Here is a 22,134-nt window from a genome sequence, read left to right as displayed (position 1 = left end):
GGCTTGTGTCGTAGCCAGTGTTGGGTAAGTTACTTTAAATTAGTAACTTAGTTACATTACTAGTTACTTCTATCAAAAGTAACTCAGTTACTTCAAGTTACTCATTACTTTCAGAGTAACTAGTTACTAGGGAAAGTAACTTTGGTTTTACTCAGAATTCTCTTGTTAATGTGTTGCTTCCGTAACTGGATACCCAGCAAGATTGCCAGTCTTCTAGCTTGCTTACTTGCCACAAGTGCACTGTGCCACCTACCAATAGAAAGGAAAAAATAATGTCCACATTTCCACGAGAGAAATCCCACACCTGATTCTATCCTAGCCTGCTTTTTACATCCAACACGAAAACTGCAGTCGTGGTGCTTTCGATTGTACTCAGAACTCGGAAATTCTGCCTTCTGAATAGGAAGATGTAGGTAACACCAGACTGAAGATGAGCTGCATACAGGGCTGGACTGGGACAAAAAAATCGTCCCGGGCATTTTGACTAGAGACCGGCCCACCATTATAGGAAAAATCATAAAGCCTTTGAATGAAAATAAACACTGTTGTGACAGTGATGTACACTGTTCTGATGGTATACATGCATCAATCTATCAATCGTTTGTTGTAAGACTCAGATAATTATTTTTTTAAAAGTGAGACATTTTAAATGAGAATAAGAAAGTATTTCCTTGTGCCCCCCTCTCCCTTTTAATGCCCTACATGGACCCCTGGCAACACTTTGCTAGAGCCGCCCCTGCACAGTTACCAGCTGTCAGCTACTTAGAAAAGAATCCTGGTGTTATTTGTCTCTCAGAAACAGATCATAACTTCCCTTCAACTCATTCATGTCACCTAAAAGGTAAACCTGTTTCTCCATCACCTGTTCAGCTCTGATGATTCAGTAAGGACATCTCCTGGTTTCATCTTCATGTTTCCCTCTCACCAGATAACCAAACCGACATCATGACCAGCAGCTTTACAGCTGTGGCTCCAGCAAACATCAGCTGATACTAGAAAGTAATATTAAATAAATTCTAACAACAGCTGATCAAGCTTAAAAGTGCTGCTGTTGTTTACCGCGACATCCGCTGGTTTCCTCTTTCTGGCGCAAAGTGGGCGATAAATAAACAAGAGAGAAAAGCCGATCAGCTGATCATTGATCAGTTTCATGATTGAAGTAGAAACAGGAGAGGCAGGGTGAGAGGATGAGAGAAGAAGAGGCAGCTGTGCAGCGTAACGACAGAATAACTCCAGCTTTGTGTCTTTTTCATTGTAGCTGAAGTTCGGGACAAACTGTTCCTTTTCACCTCAATACGAAACACGTAATATTTTCTCTGAATACGAGACGATTCCTGAAGTTCAGTTCACTTCGGGTCTCTGCTCCTCTTGCCTCCCTTTTCCTTCATCCACCTGCTGGCTTCCACCACTTGCTAATGTTATTGAATCTGTGGAAGCTCCGCGATAGCCACCACACGAAGTAACGAATAACGAGCCTATTTAAATCCCAGTAACGAGTAACGCGTTCCCGGTTTTGGCATAATAACTAGTTACCGTGCTCGCTACCACAATAATAACGTAGTTACTGTAACGCGTTACTTAATAACGTGTTAGTCCCAACACTGGTCGTAGCCAGTCGTGGTCTGGGATGCAAATGTCCAAAACTTTCGAAATGGAAAAATATATGCAATACGTCCCAGAAAATGAGTTTTAAGAATCATTTTAAGAATTCATACGTAATTTTGTGTTATATATGATATTATAAAAAGTTTGTATAGCCATAATAGCACCCGCGTTTTGTATAAAAAGACATACTACCAGTAATGAAAAGCATTCCCCTATGAAAGATTTAAAAAACACAAAGTTCAAACTATAAAAATTGGTTTAGCAGTATAACACAGAGACAAGTAAGAGACAAGTAAAGACTGAAACAGTGTACCTCAGTGGTTAAGAATAAAGTAAAGAACACCAAAGTGCTCACATGGTGGAGAGGTGGATAGCACCGTTGCCTCACAGCAACACGGTCTTGAGTTTGAACCCACCTTCAGTCTGGCCTTTTTGTGTGGAACTTGCATGTTCTCATTGTGTCAGCGTGGATTCTCTTTGATTTCCTCTCATAGTCCAAAGACATGCAGTTAGTGGGGTTAGTGTGAACGCGAGTATAAATGCTTGTCTATCTCAGCTGGGATGGGCTCCGTGACCCTGAATTGGATAAGTGGACGAAAATGGAAGGGCTATATTAAAGTATTATAAAAAACTCTACATAATGTTTCTTTATAGCTGATTTAAAAGAAGGCAAAGGTCTGCAGGCAGGGCGTTTTACAACAAGTCTCCCAAACAGCAAACACTCTGTGTGTGAACAGTCAGATTTCTCCTGCAGAATCTCAGGCTGCTCACTGAGACAAGAGTTCCAATATGTTTCCTTGAGCCATGAGGGGCTTTAAATGTGAGACATAAAATTTTAAAATGCATTCTAAAACAAATGAGCAGCAAATGTAGAGCCGTTAAACGAGTGTAATACGTACACTTGTCTTAGTTCTTACAAGAAGTCTTGCTGCTGCATTTTGAAACATTTGAAATCTATTAATTGATTCTTGATTTACACCAGTTACAAGACCACTGCAGCATGAATGATCATTTCAGTATTGCTGAAACTCAGTGCTGATCAAACGGTAGTAGCAGGACTGAGAAACCTGCTTTGTATAGTTCTCAAAAGTGAGGCTGAATATCACATAGCACACCCAGATTACAGACGATTAATTTAGCATTAACTATCAAAAGACCAAAGAAAGACTGAAGGATAGGATACAGTTTATCAGAACCAGTGATAACAATGACGGTTTTGACCATTTTGCAATATTAGTTCAACATTTTGTAAGAATATAGTAGTTTGTGGTGTCTGTGGACAATAAAATTGGAAAATGTAAAAGCTGGCAGAGCTGTTGTACATGTACATGTATTTACATAGGGGAATAAAAATGACTGAATCTGTGGGTCAGGTATTGAGTTTTATGATGTGACGTCATGAGCAGAAAGTTGTCCGTTATATTGGATGTGATACAATTGAAAAATGGGACGTAAAAATGTTTTCTCCCGCCTGGCTTGCAGTGTTGCCAACTCTAGCTGTGTGAAATCAAATTCGAAGAAGGTGCTGTTAGATTTGTATTGTTGATTGTCATTTATGCTTAGAAATATTTACTTATATATGCTTAGAGTTTTGTAATTAGTTGTAGATTGGTAGAGGTTTTGATCCTTGATAGTCTGCAAACTTTGTGTGTATTAGACAGCACTTTGGGAGCATGAGAGGTCATACCGTGTCTTATTGTTTTATGGTAGGATTAACGTTGCGTCTGTTCTAGTCTAAGTGCTCTTTGTTTAGATGAACTGCAGGACTTCCTCACAGTGTTATCTAGGATGAACCATCTAGGGTGAGGGGGAGGCTACCCTATTGTCTTCAACGTTCCAGCGGATGGGTTCAAGCTACAAACCTATCAGGTGCTACGCCAAAAACCTCTTCGTCATTGCTGTGGTTGCTACCAAATTGTTACAGTTGGCTGCAGTTTCTTACGTTTGTCTGCAAACACTTGCTAACTACTAGCCATAAGGTGCAACTTTTATTCTGATGGTCAGACCGTCTCCATTTCTGGTCTGTGTTGCACTTCCCACAGTGTCAGCACAGCTTGGACAACTCACTTTCATTTAAAGTACAACCGCAGCAAAATGCTAAAAGCCAAAGCAATCCCAGTGAGGATTTTTCCAAACAATTAGAGAATACATGTTTTTCCTTAGTGATAGGTGGTTGCCATGGTGGTCACTTACTGGTCCGTAGGCTTGTGTGCCTGGGGATTTAGCAATCATTTTCCCAGCGACTGCCATCAACCTCCAGCGACCGGTAATGAAATATACATTTTTCCCTCACAACCACTGGTTAACAAATGGTCATGGACCAGTCTCTAGGCATGTGTGACTGGGCTCTTACACTGTCACTATGAATCTCAGGCATCCAGAATGGTGGTCACATGCCTGCAAAACCTCAAAAAGGAATGCTTATCAGGTTGTTAGTCTTAGACTAATCACTGTAGCTATATCTGTGTGGGAGTCATCTTGACTTCTGATGTTTTTAAATGTCAGTAATTACTAGTACACTGTAAAACCCAATAAGTTAATTTTACTCAAAACTTTTGGTGAAACTGATTACATAAAATATTTTAAGTAACTAAAACTTAAAAATAAAAGTTAAATAAACACACTTTATTTATTAGCTTTAGATAAATATTTTTAAGTACCATTGATAAATGTTTTTATGTTATATCCACATTTTTGGTTTAGTACTCTCTACTTGATATTTTGAGTTTCAAGTACAAATCTAGCTCAAGTAACTTTAAGGAATTAATTTTTAGTTTCAAAATGTTAACCATTTTAAGCTAATACAACTCAAAAATTTTAAATACAAATGCTTGTAATATCCAAATCTACTGTGTTTTGAATTTGATTTAAAAAAAAAAGTGCCCAAAATAATTACACTTGTAAAAACATAAGACAGAAAATATAAATTCAAGTTACAGATTTATTGAGTTACTTTGACACAAAAAGCCCAAGGTGGCACAAGGTTACAATATTAGAAATAAAGAATTTCACAACATGTTTTAAGAGTATTCAAATTTGATTAACACATGAGTATGGCCTTTTTATTAAAAAAACAAACAAAAGGAAAAGAAAATCCTGCATTATTAGGTGGGAAAACCGAATGAAAGTAATAGTATAGTGCAGCTAATACACTGAAATATAATTGGTAACCTTTTTAATATGCCAGTACTGTGGTTATGCAAAATGCACATTTGTAGAGTGCAATCACAGTCTCAACAACAAAGCAATAAAATTTTAAATAGAAAAATACTTCTTTAGAGACATAAACAAAGTGTTATAAACCTCCTTAGCGCCTTATGTCAGTTATGAGTAGTTCAGGAGGAACGTTCCTTAAGTGACATTCAAGATCCCACCTAGAAGCCAGAAATGAGATTGTCCTTCATTTTCTCTATAGATTTACAGTTATCTGACTAAAAACACAATCAAAATCAACTAAAACACAAGTGATAATGGGGGGAAAAAAATAAATAAAAATAATAAAATCACCCCTTTTACTTTGGATGTGGCTTTTAGATAATGAAGTATGAAACAGAGTCTGCAAAGATTTCTTTATTCTATTCTCTCTTTTTATAAAAAACTTATCCAGACTTGGAAACATGATAAACTGAATTACTTGCTTTAACAGGCACTTGAGGGCTGTGTAGGAATCCTGGACATTATTCTGCTGCCAAAAGATCATTTTTAAGACTCAGCACTTTGGGCTTCAACTTCCCACCCTTCAGACCCATCAAAACTTTCTGAATAAAGTCAAAAATGTTGGCCAAACATTTTGGGTAGCTTAGGTGCAGGACGTCAGCCAGTCCAAATATTACTAGAAATGCATCAGCCAGGGTGGTGAAAACAATGATCATGTTACCCTCGACCAAAACTGCAGTCTTCTCAGGGCAGAAGAATGTTGCATCGCTGGAATTGGCTCTGATCAGGAGGAGTCCAAGTGGCACTTCACTAATATCTGGTCTATCAGAATGCATCATCTACAGAAAACAAAATTACTACATGTTAGTGCATTCCTATTTCTCTTAGTTTCATCTATACAAGTCACATTTCTGGATTATTACTAGCTCAGAAATCAATTGTTTGAACAACAAAAAAGCCACAACACACCAAGATTTGAGAAAACAAACTGACAAAAATAGTACTTTTAGTAAAGCAAAGTCATACCTCTTCGTAGCAATAACAACAGAAAGTCAATAGGAGTTATATATTTTTTTCATTTGTACAGTGATGTATGGTTGGGCTAGGAACATTATAGAAGGTCTACGCACATTAAAAACATGTAGTGTTTCCATTATGTGACATGGACACTGTTGTAGACAGATCCAAGCATGGAGATGCTTCTCAAACTCTCAAAGTGTCATAATGTTTTGAGAAATCTAAACAAGGATGCTACTAAGATATTGTTCACAACTTTGTCCAAAACTTACATCCCATGTTTTGATGAAGGTAGAGGTGTCTTCGTACAAATAGGCAGAGAGGGCATGAAGCACACCAGCACTTTGGGCATGGATATCAGCTTGTTCCTACATCACAAGAAAATTTTTATTTTAAATTATTGGCTAACCTAGTCAAGAATGGTAATTAAAATTGAAAAATTGATCAAATCAAATGAAGCTCAAAAAACAAGACAAAAACTCACTAACCTGGAGATTATAGCTTCTGAAGAGCTGAGACAGGACATCAGACACGTTCCCTGTGCAAACAGCTTTCTTTCTGAATAAGCTCTGGAGCCGGGGAGCATGTTGGTCCAACACAGCATAAAAGTGGTTCTTCAGGTGGAGGTTTGTAATCCTGTGGAATTCTGCACAGATCTGAACACACAGGATACATTTGTGTTTACAAGTTTCAATTAGTCTATAAATCTTTGCAAAATACATCAAAATCCTTACACTCCAAAGGCATAATTTGTTCAGACAGGCCAGATAACAGGGGTTGATATAAAATACATCTTGTTAGATACATCTATATACATTCTTACCTGGGACTGGGATTTCAGAGTAGGCCAGCAATCCAGGATCTGACCTACTGGTAGGTCATCATTGATGATCTCTTTGCATTGCAAGGCCAAAGTTGTGAGCATCAGCTTTGTAATCAGGATTCTTTTCACTTTTCTCGACTTCATCTACAATCTGTAGTCTTAGCTGGTCAAGGTAAACAGCATCTTCACCCCTGAAAATTTACTTCTGCCCTGGCATGGACATAACAGTAAAACACAGAAGACAAGACAGACTACACAGAGAACAGAAAAGACACACAACCAAGGAGACACAGATGAAACATAACCAGCCCAGAACTCAACTAAACCTTAACTAATAATAACAACAATACAAGAACTTCACCTCATTTCAATATAACATAAGAAAGCAAAACTACAAAATAAACTCAAAATGCTGGTTCACAGACCCAGCCCCTGACAGATAAAAAACTAAGTCTTTCACTAATGAACACTGGGCATCAGAATAAAATAAAACGAAAAAATAACTGTTTGGTAAATATATTATTGATGGATTCACCCTTAAGCTAACCTAAAATAGACCAGGCACAACAATTTTACAGTTCAGAAGATTCTACATTTCAACTTGGTATACATAACTATTTGCAATGTAAACCAAGTTCTACCGCGTAATTATGTAATGATTATTCACTGCTTTTGTAAGTATGTCCTGTGCCTACAATTTTGCTGCCCCAGTTTTAATATGTACAACTCCAGAGAACTAAACGTAAGTTTTAAGTTCCACTAGTTAGCAAATGGGCTAGCCAATATCAATATCCACGTATGCGCTAAGTGTGAAGCAGCGCAGCAGTGCATATTGATTCAACAATTTAACCACAAGGCAGTTTATAATCTGCAAATCCAGAAATGCCTTCTAAAGACTTCTTTTAAAATAGTAAGAGATTAGAAAAGTTATTAACACATTATTAGTCCCAGGGACTAATAATGTGTTATACTAAATATGAGCGTATTAGCATAATTCATGCAAACACTTTGGGGCCAAGCCGACATGGATAAAACGACGCATGCATGTAATTCTTAAATGCCTGCTAGAGTTGTACATTTATGACGATAAAAACCCATATTACAACGGAGAACTATAGTTTCAGAAAAAATAAAACTTACCACAAAGCGCTCCTGAAGATGCCGCGAAGGCGGTAAATGCAGCTAGCCAAGTGCAGAGGGTTAGCTGTTCCAGTTCAAAAGTCCGTAACATACCATAGCATGCCCTCCTTTATCCAGCGTCAAAGGCAATGCCGCAAAAAACCCGTTGACAAATGTTTTTATTTCTGTTCGGATATTAACGTTCCACAAGTTTCTTTCGGGGTAATGAGCGGGCATTCGCACTCGAAGCGAGGAATCCAAGATGGTTGCCAGCACTTCATAAAGAAACAGGTGGCGCACGTAGGTACGTACGTAGGCACGTAAGTGACGTCAGTGTTAAAACTCAAATTATTTGAGCGCAATGCTAGAAACTAATCAATATATTCAAGTACTGGTAACTTGAAAAAACAAAATTGTTCAAACTACTCAAAAAAATAAAGGTGTATGAACTTATAACAGGTTTTTAAGTAGTTGGAACTCATTTCATTTATCAAAGTATTACTATTCGGTCTTACAGTGTAGTTATTATAGCATCATTCCAACTATATGAGCTAGTTCTAGAGCTCTGCTACCCTGACTTTAATCTTTATGCTTCTCCGTAACAGCAGGAGCACTCTGAGTGATAGCGATGTGTATATGTTTATATACGAGCAGTCTGATAATAAAACACACACTATAAAGGTTTTCTTCTAGAAGACTCTGACTAACATAACAGGGCTAATAAGCTGCTTTACCACACAAAGCTATAATCAGATCATAAAGTTTAACAGCTATTACGTAGTAGGATGAAAATGGCATGTCATGTTTATATGAGGACTAAATGAGTGGTGTAGTAATCACTGCAAAATGCAAGCTGTAAACTGAAAGTCTGGTTGTTTGCCATGTGACCTCAACTTACCAATAATTTCAGTGTAGGAGCGCATGACATTTTTTACCCGTCAAAACAGTCTTGCAAAGAAAGTATCATGAAGCCAGCTGTAAGCTAGTTGTAGCTTTGCTGTGTCGAGTGTCTTTTAAATCAGACAAGTGTCTCCAAGAGATTCCTGTTAGGTTTGAAGTTTGTGGGCTGACACGTTCATAACCAAGCCTACAATTTTTGCTTGGTACCTAGAGGAGTTTAAAAAACAAGGACATGGAACAGACAAAACAGCTGAGCTGTAGTTCAGAAGGTAGAGTAGGTCATCTACTCATTGGATGGCTGGTGTTTCGATCCCTGGCTGTTCCAGTCTGGATGCCTAATATCCTTGGGCAAGATACGCACCCCAAGTTGCTCTCGGGTACATCCATCGGAGTATGAATGTGTGTAAATGTTAGATAGAAAGCACATATTTATAGAAAAAAGTGAATGGGTGAATGAGTCATGTTGTAGGCATGTGTTTAATGTGTAATCTGTGGTCTTTCAGGTTTCCTCCAGCAACAGACACACTGGGCACTGGTCTCTTTGTTAGGTCTTCAACTGCTCATTTAGAGAAATATCTAATCAGCATATCACACGGCAGCAACTACATGTAGACATGGTCAAGGACACCCTAGGTGACACTCCTTTTCTGCTAAAACAGGAACCAAAGACTACAGTTCACACGGACCAGAACTGGACAATAGAAGATTGGAAAAACATTGCCTGGTCTGATGAGTCTCAATTTCTGCTGCAACATGAAGACAGTCTTCTTGCTGTGAGGCAACATGGTCAGAATTTGGTATAAACAATATGAAAGCTTGGAGCCATCCTGACTTGTATCAGCGGTTTAGGCTGGTGTGGGGGATATTCATACATTTTGAAGGGCGTTTAAATATCACAGCCTACCTGAATATTGCTGCTGACCACTTGGTCTGTGGTCACAGTGTAACTGTCTACTGATGGCTACTCCCTGCATGGTAATGTGCCATAAATAGACAATCCAGTCCATTCATGGTCAGGTTAAGATTTAATTCAATACTCTATATGGTCTTTTCTGCATTATATTTATGATTTGTTAATTTAAACATGTTTGTTTAAAGTTGACTCTTCTTACAGAAGAACACCTCTATTGACAAAATAAGAAATGTAAGGGGGCTTTGCTCATAACCTTTAGTTCCTGACTGATATTGACTGACCTCAGTTTTTCTCCTAGACTGCTTAATGGTCAGCCTGTGGCTATAAGTCTCTTTGTGAGCCATTGTGATTTTCCAGCAGTAAGTCCTTGTGTACAGTCTAGTTGATAACACGGGCGATTTCACAGACTCGGTTACACTGGGAGGCTGAAACATGGCCAGCTGCCACGACGTGTCCGCGAGTGCTGGAACAAACTCCCGTTTTGACTGATGCGGAAAGTATCGCTCTTCACATAATAAACAGAGATGATAATTGATTCCTCCAAATGCATTTAAATTTGTTTTGTGCTGACACCTAATAACTGCAATTACTCCAAGCATCTTGCAAATAAAAGTATCCAGTGCTAATCTTTGCAACAGCCCTTTTAAGCTCCCTTGTCATATTTCTTTATAATTAAGTTGGCGTGGCTCCAGTTGCTGTTTGCGTGTGTGTGTGTGTTTTGCAGGCCCACGCGGCAGCCGACTTCCCGCATCACTGAGTTTGTATCTCCCACTGCTCACAACAATGGCTTGGTGCCCAAGCTGCAAGCAGGCACACAGACACATAACACCAGCCATAACCGTAGGAAAGAAAGGGAAAGATTACACAATGCCCCGAAACCTGTTTTTGTCCCAAACTGTGGCCTCATGCCCCTGACTACAGAGGATTAGAGACTGCAGTCAGGTTTTTCTCTGCTGTTAGGCTAAGTTTAAGAGGGTTTTTTTCTCTTTTGTTTCAGTCTTTTGTGTCAAGAAAGTGAAAATGAATTTGCTCCATTTTTTAAATGATAGCGCTACATTCAAGACTTTTGAAAATGTATCCGTGTGATTTTGACAATTCAGCTAATATATCAGCTAATAGGTGTGTTACATGTTATATTTGTCATAAATTAAAGAAAAACTCACATATGAGTTTAATTTAGTTCATTTCTGGTTTCTTCTACGTCAACATCCACACACACACTGTTAATTAGCAGGATGTTTTCTTATTCTTATTCAGAATATGGCATAAAACATGTGTGATTGCTCATAATTGATTTCAATTTTGAGCCAATTCACAACAACAATCACCAGTATGAGCTTTATACAGGTCTTTGAAAGGTGAAGACCTTGCAACGTTAGAGAAAGCCAACACATTTTTTGTGGCACAACTTCACCTACTTCCAAGGTGCATGGAGAAGACAAAGATCTGATGATGTGAAGATTACTGCAACAGTTAAAGTATTAGGGAACAACTTTAGTGGGCGACCATATCCGTTAATGCCAGAATCTCAGGTTAAACCTCACAAAATTTCAAGAACCACCAAACAGGTAAAACAGTAAATGAGAGGAGGTACACGGATTCTGCACAGACATAAAAACAAAGCACCCGCCGATGGATCAGAATCAGTGAGATGTCGCCTTTCTCACCGACGGCACGGACACGGTCGGGGCTGAAAGCCAACAGCTCGCTGATTCTGATGTTTTGGCGGGTCCACGCTTTGTGTTTACGTCTTTTTTGCGCTGATTCTAAAGCTGTTCGTTTTATCTCTCTCCAAACATTATTGACCGAACCAGCAGCAAAAGAAGATCCAAACTACGCTTCACAAAAACATCGCCATGAATTCCCTCTGACTTTTGCTGTTTTGCTTCCACCACACTTCATGCACTGCTCTCTCTCTCTTCAACAACAGTTTCCCGTCTAAAAATCTGTTTTCTGCATTATTCGCTTGCTTGTTACGCACAAGTCTACCGTTGTTTACAGCGCTGTCGGCCGCTGTTTTTTTCCCTTTTACTTACTTCCGAAAAGAAAGCCTCATTTCTGCCATTCAATAGGCTTCTGAACAAATGTAAACTTTTTAAAATTATGCAAAACGCTTAGCTGTGTCTGTAATAAAACCACTGTAACTTCAGAGGTAATGTTCATATGTTGATTAATGGTTTTCTTTCGTTTTTGATGTACTGCAGAATATTTTTCTAAAATCCCAGGCCAGGAAAATCACCTTCATGTTTTACTGTGTTTTATCTTCAGCTACTTTGACACAAAGGCCTCTGCTGTGATGCTCACACCTTTGATAAAGTCTTGCGAGTGTCAGCTTTCTTTTTATAGATACAAAAATATGTAAATGTACTGATCTGAATTATAATATTTCTGACTGTCTGAGGCAAAATATATGTATGTATATATATTAGGGGTGCAACGATACACAAAATTCACTGTTCGGTTCGATACTTTGGTGTCACGGTTCGATATTTTTTTTGATACAAAAAATGTTCATGCCTTTTTAATTTGTCATTTATTAAAATTATAAATATATATTTTAACTCAAAGGTACAGTTTTTAAATTAAATGTTGCTGAAACAACAAAATAATTAAAAAATAAAATAAATCTATCTGATCGATAAATCACTCATCTTTGGAAAAGAGAGTTTATTACAGAGAAATGTCTCTTTCCAAAATAAAAGCTCTACTATACGCTTCTTCTGGGCTATATTCTCAGCAGCATATTAAACATATCAGGTCCCCATAAGGAGAATCATGTGCTAACGGCTGTCTAAATGACTCGGGTAAAGTTTGCAGCATGCGTGCTTGTTGTTTTTGTCTGCTTCCACTTGTCTTTGCACTAGGATGATGTCGGCGTAAATGTGCAGTCATATTCATTGTGTTCCCACTAGTGCTGTTAGAGTTAATCTCGTTGAAATGACGTTAACGCCATAACGCAGCAAATGTAATTGAGCATTGCGTGGAACATCCAACATACTGTTTTACTTTAGTCCATGACGCGCTTACCTTCAGGGTCATACTTCACATGAAAACCAAAATAGTTCCAAAGGCCAGATCTGAATGAGGGTGGGGGAGGTTTAATTTCGGGTAGGGTTGAGGCAGTTGCCATGTTGCAACGAGCTTGGCTTCTGTCTCGCTAGCTTGCCCCCCCCCCCCCCCCCCCCCCACACACACACACACACACACAAGAGCACACTGCGCTCAGTGGATCTGCACTCGACAGTGCAGCCTAGGCGGAGTAGTCGAACGCAGATCCACTGAGCGCTCAACACAGACAGCATCGTCAGAAGAAAAGTTGATCAAATAAATTAAAAAAATTTGTATTGTTCGATACATATGCGTACCGAACCGAAAGCACTGTATCGAACGGTTCAATATCGATACATGTATTGTTGCACCCCTAATATATATATATATATATATATATATATATATATATATATATATATATACATGTGTGTGTGTGTGTGTGTGTGTGTGTGTGTGTAAAATGTGGCTCTTCATGAAATAAGTTAAAGATATAATTTAATTAGCAGTTCTGAAAAGTCATAAAATAGAATTGCTCGGCTTAATAAGCAACTTAAAGGAGTGTGTTAAACAAGAGTACGATGGTTACACAACTACCATACTCATACCTACTACATTTTTCTTAAGAATGACAACTTTACATTTATGTATCTTCATCTCAGAGTGTAAATAATTATTTATTTTGATACATTTGTTTAACCAGTTGGTCCTGATATGATGTTTACAACAGCATGTAAGTGCGGTATTTAATTAGCCATTTCGTGTTCATTAAAAGCTACTTGTAAAGCCAGGCTGATTAATCAAGTTGACATGACAGGCCTACCGTGCACACAGTAAAACCCCTTAAAGGGCATTTTCTGCATCAACATCAACAACATCACTAATACCTGACTTGTGTTATTGTTCTAGCAAATACTTTAAAGAAAACTTTTCACTTTTCTTTGGCAAATCTACCGTCTCCTTTCAGCTTTTCTAATGCTAATCACAAACAATTCTAACCTAGCTGTAGGTGACCCAACATATACAGATTCATCAAGTACATTCAAGCATTGCAGAATCATTTACATGAGAATGTAGCTGAGAAAATAGAGGCTGCATAACAGCTGAAATCGTATAGCCCAGACTTCCAATCTAGGAAAAAAAAAAGTTATGAATTCTCATAGCCCGTTACAGAGCCGCAGCAGGGAGACAAGGCAATGATGTCCCTCCCACTGACAGATGTTTGTGTGCTTGAAAGGCCTTCGGTGAAATGTAAAAACAAAAATCTGGCTTGTTTGCTTGGCTTTCAGTGCTTCTACTACCTCTCCTTCCCCCGCAATGCTCAGTCCTCCGCCTCGACACAGCCTCAGCCCGTCCTAGCCTTTTCTCAGTTTAATAACTCATGCGTTCCGTGTGATCTGCAAACTGCGCTGTGTTTATCAAATAATGCAATAGAAGGGCTGCACGTCAGATGCCTGCCCTCATTTGTGTGAACATGTGTGGGTGAATATGGCAGATCTGTGTGTGTGCTGGGTTATTCTCTCTCTCTCTCTCTCTCTCTGCATGACTGTATTGTGAGCTCTCAGCTATCGAGCTCGAATCCAAGCCTGTGCATTGAATGTTGCCAGTGGACGCTGGGCATTTAAAGGCATGCTATCACACGCAGACAGGCAGCCATGCACGAGTGAAAACGCAGCAGGTCTGTGTCTGCTGCCTAAGCACTGACAGGATGGAGCGGTTTGCCTCTTTAATAACTGCACGCACTGTGGTCTGGGTTTGAACCACACAGCTGTGGTTTGAGCACAGCTGAGAGGGCTTGATGCCATCGACAAGCTTTATTAGTTGCTATAAAGTTCCACAGTTTTACATTGTGATGCTGCATAGGTGTATGTCAGTTTGTCTGAGGGCCAAAATGTTTATAAAATAAGTTTTAAGCACTTTCCTGTCACACTTTGGTGCTGTGTATCAGCTAGATAGTCCTTATAGAGCAGAGGACCTCAACCCGCAGGCCACGGACCTATACCGGTCCGTGAGTCGTTTGGTATCGGGCCACAAGAGTTGAGGTTCGGGTGTGAAATTGATGGTTCTCAGGGTTTTTTTATCAGTTTTCAACGTTATTTTTTATCGTTTTTATCGTTAGCTCGGTTCCCCTGGGTCTTTTCCCGTGTTTTATGAATAAATATTCTTTTTTTTGGTATAGGTACTGGTTTTATTTTATTGTATTTATCTGCGACACCTTAAAGGCCAGTCCATGAAAATACTGTCGGACATCAACCGGTCCTTGGTGCAAAAAAGGTTGGGGACCGCTGTTATAGAGTATGTGGCTTACTCTCAGTGACCTACTCCTTAGGATTTAAACATCTTGACTGAAATAAGGACAAGTGTCAACATTTAAAAAGGGCAAACTACTGTCACACGCTGCTGATAGGTAACTTTAACATCTACAGAAGACTGTGGTCAGTGGTTCCTATGCAGCACTTTTCTGCTCTGCTACTTTAAAGCACGAATAATTCCCACACATTCATATAAGCACATCTTTCTGTTTAACACTCACAATCATTCACACTCTGATGAACACATCAGGAGCAACTCCAGGTTCAGTATCTTGCTCAAAGTCTCTCTGGCATGTAGACTGGAGCAGCCAGGGATCGAACCACCAACTTTCTAATTAGTAGATGACCTGCGCTACCCCCAGAAAAATTACCCCCCAGTGTCACAGTAGCATTATTATCATGGTATGTGTCCACACGATCTGTCATTTCTACATTTCCATGGACCGTTTGTCAAATCAGCCATTCGTTGGATTCTGGTATAGTTGTACTACCTGCTCCTCATTAGCATAACGATGATGTCTAGGTTACTTTGTGCAAATCGGGGCATCTGGCGTGATGTATGACGCTCTGGAAACTTCTGAAAATCGATTAAAATGATCTGCGTTTAGCTCAAATGAGAGAAGATTGAGCAAATGCTTCAAAAATACATGTCACTGGACTATCTTTGATCCCAAAGAAAGCTTGTGTTTGAGCCCTCAGTGTACAGTGCACACTTGTGTGAGGCTGGAGGAGTGGGACAGCACCCATTAGTCATCATCACCGTCATCATCATCACTGTCCGGTGTCTCATCCGGCCAGCATCAAGTTTGTATTTACAGGAAAATACGGATAATTTTGTTTGAACGTTTGACATGTTTTTTTGTTTTCTTAACCAGAACGTCTCGTCGTTGTGGAGGAATTACATTAAATGACATTAAATTGCGTGGATGGATTGATTGGATTGAAGATAATTGCTCCTTTTAAATAGCAAATTTTAGTCACAGTTGTTAAATATTCAGAAGTGTGATCAAAGGTTTGTGTGGGCTGCAGAACACACATTTACATTTATTATAGCACGAGTATAGCTCCGTATTTCCTGTATTATTTGTGTATTTTTGTACTATTTTCTTATGTTCCAATAAATGCTTATGTACTCTGCCATCAGAGGCCTCAAGATACTTTCCCATAAATTACATGAAACAGAAATTAAAACAGAGCTTTAAAAAGTTCACCAGCAGTTATCCCATACCTGCAAATCTCTGTAACCATGCTCACCACATGGAGTCTTCACTCTGACTTCATCAGCTGTGTGGAGTGTCCAAAACTTTCAAAATCTGATCTGTATCATATAGCGGTCTCTCCACAAAATCTGCTTAACCAAACAGCATCTTCACACTACAGCTAAACGGAGCAATGCAGTAAAACACCACACTAATTCCAGCTTGGGTTCGCACAGTCTCTCTCACTCTTCTGCCTCTCTGCGTCCAGGTGTTTTGGTGAGGACACGTGTATTACCATCCCAGATATTGATGCAGTGGTGATGGTGCTTCAGCCCAGTGAACCCAGGATCACAATCAGCGGAGTGGAGAGACTGAGCCATCCAGCCTCCGACTTCAGAGCATCAGGAGGGATTGTTCTGTTCCAGGACCTCCACATCATCAGCACAGTCACCAGGGCAGACACCGCTGCACATCACACAGGTAAGACACTTATGCCAGTATGGCAAGTGTGGAAAACAATTGACCACGGGCAGCAGCGGGTGGAGAGCCAGTGAGGGGTTACCCGTAAGGCTGAAATCAGGAGGTGGAGGTGGACTAGATCATTTCACACTCGGGGAAGAGGAAAGGAAAACTCTAATCTAGTATCCTGATTGTTTTCTTGCATGTGTGGGCTCATATTAGCATTTTTTAAAGCTACATGTCACTTTCTGATCATTTTAAATAATGCTCTCAACAATAAGTTTACACACCAGAAAGTGCAACTTTGCGTACACTTCACAAAGTGGGATATGCACTCCTTCCCACAGGTAGAAATCTGTCTCAGCTAAATATTTTAGCTTTTTTTTCATATTCATAATATGTTCACTCATTCATGAAGTTCCATAGCCTATTCAGCGCCAACTGTCTTGCAAAACAAACCTTCAGAGAAAGCTGAAACATTTCACGATGCCTCGTGAGATTTTGAACAGGCAGCAACGAGTTCTTCTTTCATCTAGTACATCTGTGCACAATACAAACTCGAGGAAACTAAAGATGGGCTTTTGCTCCCACACTGACAAGTTCTCTAACGTGTACAGGATGCAATAAAACTTCAATAAAACTGCTGCTTTAACTCCATACTACTGACAACATCGCCAAAAAAATGTGAATAAAGGTTTATATAAACCTACACATGCATTATGTGACTGTAGCAGAGGTTGAAGTAGTATTCCCGCTGTCTATTCGCAAACTGTTAACTCTTTTGGAAGTCCTACAAATAAATATAAACATCTGAAAGCCACTTAGCAACCCATCTCCAATTTTCATGGAGTCATACCTGTTGTCAACTGCACCTGGTATGTTCTGTGCTGGGGTTTGCTACTACTCCAATTTTTCATGTATGCACACTGGAAGGTGTGAAGGTCCCAAAACAAAGTCAGAAATGGATCAATCAAAACTGGGCACTGGTGTGCAGATCCCTGATCTACAATGAAAGACCTTCAACAACACCTCCCTCACCTAAGCTTGCAGTTTAGAACTGGTACCAAATTGACCAATCCACTGCAGTAGCAATGAATGATTCTTTGCTGGTTTGTTCCTTTGTAACATGATGACGTCAAGCTTGTGGCAGTGTAGCTCTGAGTCACTTACAAGCCCTTTACTTGTCTGTTTCTACGCTGACTCAGAGATAATAAAACATAGTAAAATAGTAGAATTGTAAATCAATTTAAAAAACTGATTTTTTAAGTAGACCACGGCCTTCGTGGTGTATGTCCTTTGAATGTCTCGGTCCTTTGAAAACCGAGAAGGCCGGAAGTGCGAGGCTGTTTAATGCGACGGTCTAGCCTTCAGATTTGCATCACCAGCTATCTCGGTGGACTTTAATAAACTCAGCCGTCTGCTCCTTGCTCCCTAAACTATAACAGCACACTGAAGTAAATTCTCTACCATCTCACACTTCTGTTTAATCAGTTTTCTCCTTGATGTTCATTCAGCTGTGTGAAAACTATAACTTTAATCTCAGCAAAACCGATTTATTAAGGAACAAATAAAACACTGAAAAAAGCCAAACAATAACATTTTTAAGTTATCCAGGTGACTTATATATCATGTTTAACCAGAGTAGCAAAAGACCACAGGGAGTTTGAAAACGATGTGCCGGGAGTTCGCTGTTCTCACCGGCTCTAGTGAGCCTTGAAACCCCGGCTAGCTATCGAGCTGCTGGGTAACAGACGTCTCCAAAAACGTCGGAGCACTTTCGCAAATATGTGATGTCTTGATAAATCAAGCAGATATTTGAAGTTTACACAGCTGCATTCTCGCCTGAAAATATCTTAAAAGTTTATTTTGTGACCCAGAAAGAGTAATATGGTTAAGATCAAAACTAAGTAACTGCCGCCATTGTTGGGAACTGGAATTGGCTGGGCCACGCTATGAATTCTGGGATAGGTTGGGCCACGAAGGATAAATCCGACATGTCCTTCAAATTCAGGAAAATGAGGGACACATTTGTCGGAGAAGCCTTTGAATTGGGGCAGCCTTCATCGCCTGGCTGTGACATAATCAGCCTTCAAATGCGGCCTCCAAAGGATGCGGCCTAGGAATTGGGACACAGCTTATATATCTACATGTACCCTGCCTCCTACTTAACAGGTGGGCCAGCTTTAATGAATCTTAGTGACTAATAACATCTATTTCTTTTTTTAAAGGATTTATTATAAATCCCAGTTCTTTTGATTTTTGTATATATCTTGTTTCATTTCATCATCCTTCTGTGAATGCGATGTTACGTTCTCCGTTTGTGTTTCACGCGTCACGTTCATCGTACATCACTCATACGTAACTTCATGATCACCAGCATCCCAGACTGAATTTTGTTTGACTCACCGCTAAATACGAAATGAAGTTAAAAATGGTCCTTAAATTCCTTAAATTTTTACAGATTCCTAGCAGACAGCAGTTTGGTTTGGTAAAGCTGAAGACGTTTTTGACGACCATTAGGACTGCATGGATCTTCCAACAAACACTGCTAAACTGCATCTAAAAATTCATTTTTCATGTTTTGCAGTAGATTATGATTAGAAATACTTTTTAGACTTTTTAGAAACAAACGAGAGAAAAAAGAAAAAGTACCGTACCAAAAACAAATCAAATTTAACATTGTAAAACTTCTTGCTAGGCCGTAACACTCCCTCAAAGCCTTTTCCAACTAAGGGTCTAAGTGACAGCCTTTTCAAATCACCTTGCCAATATGTTGAGTCAAATGCCCGCACAGTCCTTCCCTGTGCACACAGGTTTGTAGGTATACCCTTTACTATCTTAGCCTATGCAAACGCCCTCCTGCTGAGTAAGCCCTATACCTACCAGAGGACTGATTCGCTAGGTTACGCTGCCTTGCCCGACCGCAAATGAGTATGACATTTAAATCCCGAAGGCTTTGGTCTCATCCACCGAGGCAGGAACCGTCTGGCTCGGCCCCAGGCCCTGCCGTTGGCAGCCAATTAGGAGCAGATAAGCAGAGCGAGAGGAAGGTTTTAGCCCACCATTGTGCGTAATTCGGCACAGGAAGACGAGTAGAAAGCGGTGTCCCTTTCAGGAGTTTTTGGAGTTCTTTCTGCTGGTGAAGGAGATATTCTGGCTGGGGGCGAAGAGATTAGCTGGAAGCCACAGAAAGACATGGAAGAGGGAAAAAAGGAGGATAGATGGGAAGATGTGAGGGAGAGGGCGTCACGATGAAGTTCTATAATGAGCAGATTTTGTATTCTCTCAAGGCTTAAAGGATTCAAGATAAATCACATATTTCTTTTTCGGGGCATGCAATAGGTTTCTTTTGGACCCTGCTAATCACCCCCTCGCCCTCTTCCTTGCTTTGTCTTTCTGTCATTCATTTGTCTTTTTATTAAGCCTGCTCAGCACTGCCTCGTTTCTCTCTCTCATATTTCCGTATCTTTTCCAGGCTTATTCTGATTCTTTTATTCAAAGGCAAGGTCATCACTTCTTTCTTTAACTTGTTTTTGACCCATTTGCTTTAACGGTCATCGTTTTTTCTCTTCTTTTCTGCTTCGATCCAGAGTTTTCTTTAGTTTTAATTTCTTTACTCATTCAGCACTCTTTATCTTCTTTCTATTTTTTGCATTCTCTCTACCTTCTGCTCTTGTTTTTCATCTCAGCCCAGACTAGCTCTAAGGTCAGAATTGACTGCATCACCACACTGTTCAAAATGAGTGTGTGTACTCATATATTACTCTCTAATTTCCAGTCAATTCAGTAACCACAGACTGCATATAAAAGCCAGACATATCCACCTTGACATGATGGCTTTGTTTGGGAAGTCATTCTTAATAATTTTCAGTTTGGCATTATCACTTAGTTTTTAGTGAAACCTGGTGCCAGCCTGTTAACTCAGTTAGTAAACTGCATCAATAATTCATTGGGATTTAAAATAAGATGCAACAAAAGGTAATCAGCATTTTATTTCAGGGGCAGGGTCTTGGATGGACCCACCTTTGGATTCAGCTGCAGATTCCCATAAAAGGAGATCTCAACCTGAAACAATAGGCTAAAATATGGTTAAATACTTCTATCGTGAACTACAGAGCACTTTGAGGGAAAGAAAATGTAATTCATTCACAAAAAGCATACATACCTTTACTTCTAGGACCCAAATTTTTTTCCCCGTTTTGCTCACTTTCCTACCTTTTCTCGGCTGCGTCAGTCTCCCCACAAACACAGACACACAACATACAGTGTCTGTCCTTCTCAACTGGGGAGCTGTTAAAAGGGGCATAGCTGGTTTCCTCCCTTGGGAATCTACAGCGAGGGAGAAAGCTGGGTAGCAGCTGAGAGGTGGAGGCTAGTGCTTAGCAGACTGTCAAAGAGCCCCAGCAGCCACCCAGAAATGCTGTGATGGGAGCTGTCTGCAGGAACACGGTACCACAGCAGCTCACAGCGCTGACTGTGTTCAGAGAGTTCATGGGTAATTGGAGCCTGGGAGTGGGAGTAGGAGTAGGTGTTGTGTCCTGTGCTGTTCGAATTATGGTTCTTCAAAGCGTGCACCGTTTTCTTCCACACACATTTTTTGGCATGGCAGCAGCAATTAGACTGCTGAAATGTGACAATTAACGGTACATTCATTCACGCTGGCCGTGTTTGGCACCGCGTATTTGATTATTAGTTTGGATCATTCTGTGAGATTAGAACAAAGGAAGCTGAGCTAAAATAATGGAAAAGAGCTGCAGTGGAGCTCATTAGCAGTAACAGCATATTCGGAACTAAAAATAGAAATTGACCTCAAACACTAAGTTATAATACCAACGCTATCTTCGGCTGGTAAAACACAGGATGGAGTGAGCTGAAAGCAAACTGATGCTGATCTTCTTTAGTTGCCCTCTGGGATGAGCATCAGAGGGGGCAAATTATAGCAAATTGCATGTGTGTGTGTGTCTATGTGTGTAGCACATCGACCTGGAGTGATGGAGGAGATCATTCATAACTTAGACTACTGTGATGTCCTGGTGCTGGGGGAGGAGCTGAGCCCAGAGCACGAATCTCTCCAACTGCAACGAAGCGCTCTGCTTGGAAAACACCTTGATGCAACCAACTCCACCTCTGGCATGTCCATATACGGTAGGTTACTGATGCCTTTTTAGCTGGCTCCTATCTACCACTACTACATATACTAGCTGGACAAACCTGTGCTGTCTCTCTCTCCTTCCACAGGCGTGGACTCCATGTCCAACTATGAGCAGGTGATCCGAGAGGTGCGCTACTACAACTGGCGTCCCGGGCAGCTAACAGAGAGGCGTTTTCGCCTCACCTGTTCAGAGCTCAACGGACGCTACACCAGCAATGAGTTCAGCCTTGAGGTCAGTGTGAATCACAGATAGGATCCTCTTCATACTTATTTTTGGCATCTGTCAAAGTAATCCATATTTAATAAAGAAAAGATTTTAATAAGATGTATTTATATCATATTTGTCCTTTCAGTTCATCCTCTGTCTGATTCAAGCAGTTCTTCTTCTCTCCCTTTAAGATACTGTAGCTTTCTCCTGATTGGCTGCCACT

General features: G+C 40.0%; 2 protein-coding genes across 3 annotated transcripts in view; one reads left to right on the top strand and one right to left on the bottom strand.

The window, feature by feature from the left end:
• LOC146693387 (calsyntenin-2-like) overlaps positions 1–22,134 on the top strand; it is a 333,610-nt gene that overhangs the window by 299,836 nt on the left and 11,640 nt on the right. Inside the window, exons 12-14 of the mRNA XM_085479236.1 lie at positions 16,361–16,572; positions 21,526–21,696; positions 21,790–21,935. Coding sequence (XP_085335362.1) covers positions 16,361–16,572; positions 21,526–21,696; positions 21,790–21,935 — 529 coding nt within the window. The remainder of the gene's footprint in view (positions 1–16,360; positions 16,573–21,525; positions 21,697–21,789; positions 21,936–22,134) is intronic.
• LOC146693388 (uncharacterized) lies at positions 4,527–8,119 on the bottom strand. Of its 2 annotated transcripts, XM_085479233.1 has the most exons (5): positions 7,742–8,119; positions 6,602–6,852; positions 6,267–6,434; positions 6,051–6,146; positions 4,527–5,600 (listed from the first exon to the last, which is right to left on the bottom strand). In XM_085479233.1, the coding sequence occupies exons 2-5, from the start codon at positions 6,743–6,745 to the stop codon at positions 5,283–5,285; spliced, it is 726 nt and encodes a 241-aa protein (XP_085335359.1). In that variant the 5' UTR covers positions 6,746–6,852; positions 7,742–8,119; the 3' UTR covers positions 4,527–5,282. The 2 variants fall into 2 exon arrangements, with proteins under 2 accessions (XP_085335359.1, XP_085335361.1); XM_085479235.1 differs by having other exon boundaries at positions 6,602–8,119.

The sequence above is a fragment of the Copadichromis virginalis genome, linkage group LG14 (genome assembly GCF_057382275.1).
Source record: "Copadichromis virginalis isolate Kocher_CV1m ecotype Utaka linkage group LG14, C_Virginalis_male_GT1.1, whole genome shotgun sequence".
In the NCBI taxonomy this organism is placed as follows: Eukaryota; Metazoa; Chordata; class Actinopteri; order Cichliformes; family Cichlidae; genus Copadichromis; species Copadichromis virginalis.
This window is presented reverse-complemented; position numbering and strand designations above follow the sequence as displayed.

Excerpts from the sequence above, each read along its gene's own strand:
- LOC146693388 (XM_085479235.1), bottom strand. The coding sequence starts at position 6,745 with ATGAAGTCGAGAAAAGTGAAAAGAATCCTGATTACAAAGCTGATGCTC. Across the intron at positions 6,435-6,601 it reads CTCTGAAATCCCAGTCCCAG|ATCTGTGCAGAATTCCACAG; the intron begins GTAAGAATGTAT and ends CTGTGTGTTCAG. Across the intron at positions 5,601-6,050 it reads CCTTCATCAAAACATGGGAT|ATGATGCATTCTGATAGACC; the intron begins GTAAGTTTTGGA and ends TGTTTTCTGTAG.